Source organism: Callorhinus ursinus, unplaced genomic scaffold (assembly GCF_003265705.2).
Source record: "Callorhinus ursinus isolate GAN/ISIS: 27379988/994484 unplaced genomic scaffold, GSC_fseal_2.0 scaffold4, whole genome shotgun sequence".
Classification (NCBI taxonomy): domain Eukaryota; kingdom Metazoa; phylum Chordata; class Mammalia; order Carnivora; family Otariidae; genus Callorhinus; species Callorhinus ursinus.
The window spans coordinates 30966008-30972007 of NW_027397066.1; the positions used below are offsets into that span (position 1 = coordinate 30966008).

The following is a 6000-nucleotide window of genomic DNA, read 5'->3' on the forward strand; positions in this document are numbered from 1 at the left end:
CATTATAGTGGGCATCCATCCCCAAAGCCACCGAGAAAAAAGAAAATCTCAGCTTTGCCCGGGTATCTTTATTTTAGCAGATTCCACACTAGGATACCAAAACAGTGCTTCTTTTCATGAGGTACCACTCATTTGAGGAGTTACTTTCCTCCATAGGATATTTTACTATTTTAAGCAGTTGTACATTTGGCTGCCCACAGACAAGAACAAATGAGTCATGGAGAGGAAATGCAGGACCAAAATGCTTTCCCTGAAAACCTGGAGGTCAGATGTGCCTTGAAATTCAGACTTTGTAGATTCTAGAAAGGTAATGCAATGCATTTAGCACACATTATATAACACTCTGAAATCAAATTTATTGAGATTACTGCAGCAAAATTTAGTAATATTCAAACTAAGTGAAATGAATACGTACTCCAGAATCTTATATTGGTTCTGGTTAGGTTTTACCACCAATGGGGTATGCAAAAAAGCCTCAAAAACTTGGTGTTCAGAGCTTTTCTGACTTCAGAATTGTCCAAAAAGAATTACAGGCATGTGCAAATGGCTGAAATACTAGAAAACATAGTCAACCTACCAGTAATCAAAGACGTACAAATTAAAACAATCAAGGTACCACTATTTGCCTTACAAATTAGCAAATGTGTTTTTCTGAGACAATGCCAACAGTTTGAAAACTGAGTCCTTCGACACTGCTGTGAGAAGTAAACTGGGACAACCTTCAGACCACCGATATTGGTGTCATCAATGGTCTCAAAAAGATGAATACTTTTGACCCCAACACCCCCTTTCCAAGAACTCCTTTTCCATGGACATCATCGATACCTAGACAAAGCTCTACACACAGACATTCACTGAAACAATTCATTTGAGGGGTGCCTGAGTGGCTCAGCCACTTAAGAGGCTGCCTTCAGCTCAGGTCATGATCTCAGGGTCCTGGGATCGAGCCCTGCGTGGGGCCAGGAGGCGGGCTCCCTGCTCAGTGGGAAGTCTGCTTCCCCCTCTGCCTCTGCCCCTCCCCCCCACTCATGCTTTTTCGCTCTCTCTCAAATAAATAAAATCTTTTTTAAAATTTTCAAAAATAAAACTAATTCATTTGAAAATTCAAATTCAATTAAAAATAACTAGCCACAACTGAAATCTAAAACAGAGTCACAAAATCAGTGAATCCACATAATGAAATATTATGCAGCAATTTTTTGAGAAGGTAGGGAAATGGAGAGACCTCACATATAATATTCAATGAAAAACACAGGATCGGGGCGCCTGGGCGGCTCAGTCAGTTAAGCGTCTGCCTTCGGCTCAGGTCATGATCCCAGGGTCCTGGGATCCAGACCCACATCCATCCTGCTCCCTGCTCTGCGGGGAGCCTGCTTCTCCCTCTCCCTCTGCTGCTCTCCCTGCTTGTGCGCGCTTGCTCGCTCTCTCTCAAGTAAATAAATAAAATCTTTTAAAAAAAGGAGAAAGAAAAACACAGGATACAACATTATATTTGCATTACGATCCTATCCAAGCAAAAAAAATAGAGAGAAAACAAGAAGGAAATACACTAACAGTGGCGAGTGCCTTGGAGTAACAAGACCAAGGGGTAATTGTCTCCCCTTTAAATCTTTAAATCTTTGGGAGAATTTTCCAAAAGGACCAAGAGCACTGTATTTTAGCTGAAGGGAAGTGGAAAAAGAAGGCCTGTCTGCATAACTCCCAGTCAATGGCAGCAAATTCATGAATCTCTGAGGTGCAACTCTGGGCTTTTATAAACGTACAATGAACCTGTCTTTGCACAACCACCACCACCTCCAGAATGACAACCTTATAGGGTATGTGGTCTACATTTATTAGACAATTTGGCTGACATTTTAAGTCCAGCCTAATGGACACCATGGGAAAGAAATCCAGAAAGAAACAATACAAAGGATAAGAGATATGCTCACTGGCAGTGGGTAAGGCAGGCAACAATAGGAGCCAGCACATACCCATTGTACAGGTAACAAAACAGAGTCATGGATAGCCCCACTCGCCGAAGTGGCAGGGCTTCTCCCTGACTTCCACTCCGGGGCTGTCTTAGAGCTCGGTGCTCTTCCCACTCTATCTTGTCATTAGCCTATTACTTGGTGATTCTTCATAAATATCTTCGAATAAAAAGAAATTTCTCACTAGCAAGAAAACCAAAATGATTCACTAATAACAAGAACAGGCTTCAGAAGCTAACAGATCTGACTCAAGGTCAAAATCCAACTTAAATATTTGAGTGACTTTTTCAAGTTAACTTCTCAGATACCCGATTTTCTCATCTATAAACACAGGAATAAAACCACATAGCTGACAGGGTGTTGAAGAATCAGATGATCTGAATACTCAAGACTAGAGCCTGCCACAAAACAGGTATAACAAACGCTGCATCCTTCCTCCAAGAAGAGTGAAGTGTCTACAATGAACCAACTCCAAATTCCAAGTTTAGTCCCTGTTGGCACACCAGACTCCTTATTCTCCCTACTATCAGGAGCCCACCAAATCTTTACCAATTACTGAAGTGCCCTAAAATAATTAGAAACCACTCAACATAATAGTTTTAACCAATGACAACTTAAATCATTTTTTGTCAGTTTTAAATAATTTCTCTTTTGTCTTAACATGTAAGTAAGCTTCAACATCAGAGCCAAATTCTTTAAAAAGTAACAATGAAATTTTTGTTTCTATTGCCTGGGGCTTTGGCCTGTCTCATTTGAATTCAACTACTGAAACGCCCACATCATCTGTTTGATTAATTTCCTTTGAGGGGGGGCAAAAGGGGGAGAAGAGAATGAAAGGCGCTTCTCAAATTTTTCATTTCCTCTTTAAATTAGATCTGGGTATGGAAGTCTCAGCTCCCAGGATGCTGGCTCAAAACATTCTGTCCACTGACTATGTTATTATGTGGCTGCATGGCTTGAGTGCTACCTGGCCAAAGGAGAACCCAGAATTTAATAAAGCTTATCTTTAGCATCAGATGAGGAGTAGGAGCCTGGATGGAAGCCCACAAAACCCTAGGAGAGTGCCATTCTCTCTTCAGCGCCCCCAAACCTTTTCCACCCACTCCTCTCTAGAAGGCGGTGCCCATTGCCTGGTAGAGAAACTAATAAGCCCAAAGGTTGAGTAACCAGAAACCTTAAGGGCATAAATAAGCCAAGATGTGGAAAATCATCCCTTCTGATGCCTGTGGTACACGGTTTCGAACGCGGCTTCTAAGAGACAGAAGTTTAACGAGATTCTTCTAGCGGGCAGGAAAAGAAAGAGACATTGTCACTACCCACTGTGAAGTTATCTGTCCTTTTCTCTGCTTCCCAACTTCTGCTAACCACATGCTTACAGTTTTAGGATGTCCTACACTTCCGATCTTAGAATTTCAACAAGACTGCTGAGGTTGATTTCTGTTCTGTTTTCTCTCTGGGGAGAAGTGGGGTACAGTAGAGAGAATGAACTTTGGAATCAAGCAGGCTAGGTTATCAAAGATACATATAAAGATACACACACACATACACACACGCTCATCTCCCACTGGTTCTGCTTCTCTGACTGAAGGCTGACTGATACATCAGCTATGTGACTGGGCCAATTATTTAATTGCTCTGGGCCTCAGTTGCCTCACCATAAATAAGAACTTCATAGGGCTCTGAGAAATAAGTATAGAGAAAGCATATTAATCGCCCAATTCAAAGCCTGGCATACAGCAAGCATTCAACGCTGCTGCCTATTTCCTTCTTCCTACTTTCCTAAAACATTACCTACAAACATTAATACCGTCATAGATTCCAAGAGGACCAGATGTTAGCTGGTCAGGACATCTTTTCTTCATACAGGCCTCTAGTCACACGGGCACCTTTGTACGCTGTACTCTTTCCTTTTTAGATACTTTGTTCTTCTTCAATGGTAAACTTTCATCAAAAAATGCGATGAGAACTTTTTTCATCACATTCCAAACCTGAGAGCTGAGTGTTGCTGAGATCCATCGGAAACACAAACTTACCCCAGGAATGGACATCCCTGGCTGATGGCTGATTATATGCATCCAATGCTGATTTTTTAACAATTTTACTCCCAGGTTAAGCTATTCAAATTCTGGGGCAACTAAGTATGTTCTACAACCCCGAGTCCAATTTGAACCTGATGATGCACCCACTTGTCTCAGCCATGAAACATGGGGTGAAAACCAAAATCTCCCATCCAGTAATACATGTCACTAGCTTCCATTTCCCCAGGAGGGATGACTGAAGGAAATACGGGTCTGCTAATAAAGGCTCAGGAGACATACTCTCCATCCTGTTGCCTTCCTAACATGTTGTTTTCTGTGAAAAAGTGAAGGCCAAAGTGATAAGCCAGTTTAAACTGTAAGAGATTCAAATCTTCTCAGGAGTAAAGAGCAGTGTATGTGTTTGTATGGAGGAGATAGTCACGGTTGGAAGGCTTCCAGATGCTTATTATTTGGACGTGAAGAAGAGCCGCTCAAGCTTGGAAGAGCTTGCTGACGTAAGATTCCAGGCTGTGGTAACCCCAACCGGCCAAGAAGGTATGCGTTTATTATTATTATTTAACTAGTGCTGTAAAGTGGCAATTAAGAGGGAAACCAGTGGCAAGAAATCCCTGGGGTCTACAGCCATAAAAACAAGAGTGTAAGACTGGACTTTCGTAAAAGTTACACGTCCTCTTAGATTTCAATTAAAAACTCCTGCTCCAAATTCGTCATTGAAGACACTTTATGGTCTCTGCTGGAGGCTTCCTGCTCTGACCACAGAAGGTTCCTTTGTGGTGACAGGAATTGACTCAAAGAAGAAAAAAAAAATTAAGTTTACAAACGTGCCTTCCCTTTTTCCAAGGCTGATTTATCCAGGATATGTGGGGAAGACATCTGAAAGCCCCCAACCTGTTACAAGAATCCATCAACCACTACAATTAATGAAAACTTGGAAAGAAACGGAACTCCCCAAGGTCTTAAAATATAAAACAAAGGTGTGGGGGGGGGGGAACTACGACAGCGCACCCGGTCGCCGGTGTCGATTTCCGCTCGCGGGGCCTTTGAGGACAAGCGCGGCAAGGGGTCCGCGGGGCTCCAAGGTGCTCAGCCTGGCGGCAAGCGCCCCGACGGAAGCCAAGACCAGGCCCAGTCCCTACACCCCGGGCAGCTCAGAGGGGCGGGCTAGGGGTAACAGGTCCTCAGAGGAGCAGGCGAGAGAAGGGAAGGCAGATCCCGGGCAAGCGGGAAGGGAGGGACGGGAGCCGTCGCGCCGCGCCGCACCCGGCCCGGCCACCCTCCAAGAGCCTGATGTTCAGCGTCGGGATCCCGCGGCTCTGCCAGGGCAAGGGCAGCTCAGGGCGCAGTGGGGCTGCCGTCCGGACCCCTCGCCTCCTCCCGAGCGCCCAGGCCCCGATGGGACACTCACCCGGGGCCACTAGCGGCGAACTCACGGTGCCTCCCACGAAGACAGCGGCGGCCAAGACCGCGGACCCCGAGAGTTCTCCTGGGGCCATCGCCGCGTTCCTTCGCCCTCCACCCACCGGGCGCCGCGTCCCGGGATCCCGCAGGCAGTGCCGCTCGAGAACCGGCCGCGGACGCAGTAGCAGGGCTCGGCCCCCGCGCGCTGTGAACCCCGCCCCGTACAGCACCCTTCTCTCCGGCCCCCCCCCCACCCGGCTCGGCCCGGCCTCTCCCCGCCAAACCCCCGGCTCCGCCTGCCCGGGAGCGAGCCCCACCTGTGGCCCCGCCCTCGTCCCCGCCCATCGCGGCCTGGCCCCGCCTCGCCCCGCGGCGCCCGCTTCCTTTCTAAATTCCACCGCCTCTGCCACCGCCCTGATTAGGCCATGACCCCGCCCCTCCTGTCCCGCCCACCGAGGTCTGACCACGCCTCCCTCCGGCAGCTCCGGTCACGCCCACTTCTGCCTGGTTCCCCCTCTTCTCGCCGCGCCTGCTGCGTTTCCGAGTTCCGCTTCAGCGCAGACGCGGGGATTGCGCGGGAGCCAGGCGAGCGG

General features: G+C 47.0%; 1 protein-coding gene across 1 annotated transcript in view; it reads right to left on the bottom strand.

Moving 5' to 3' along the window:
* Positions 1–5661, bottom strand: part of RELL1 (RELT like 1) — a 62817-nt gene extending 57156 nt beyond the window's left edge. The window contains exon 1 of the mRNA XM_025887418.2: positions 5415–5661. Coding sequence (XP_025743203.1) covers positions 5415–5502 — 88 coding nt within the window. The 5' untranslated portion in view covers positions 5503–5661. The remainder of the gene's footprint in view (positions 1–5414) is intronic.
* Between the last annotated feature and the right edge of the window lie 339 nt (positions 5662–6000).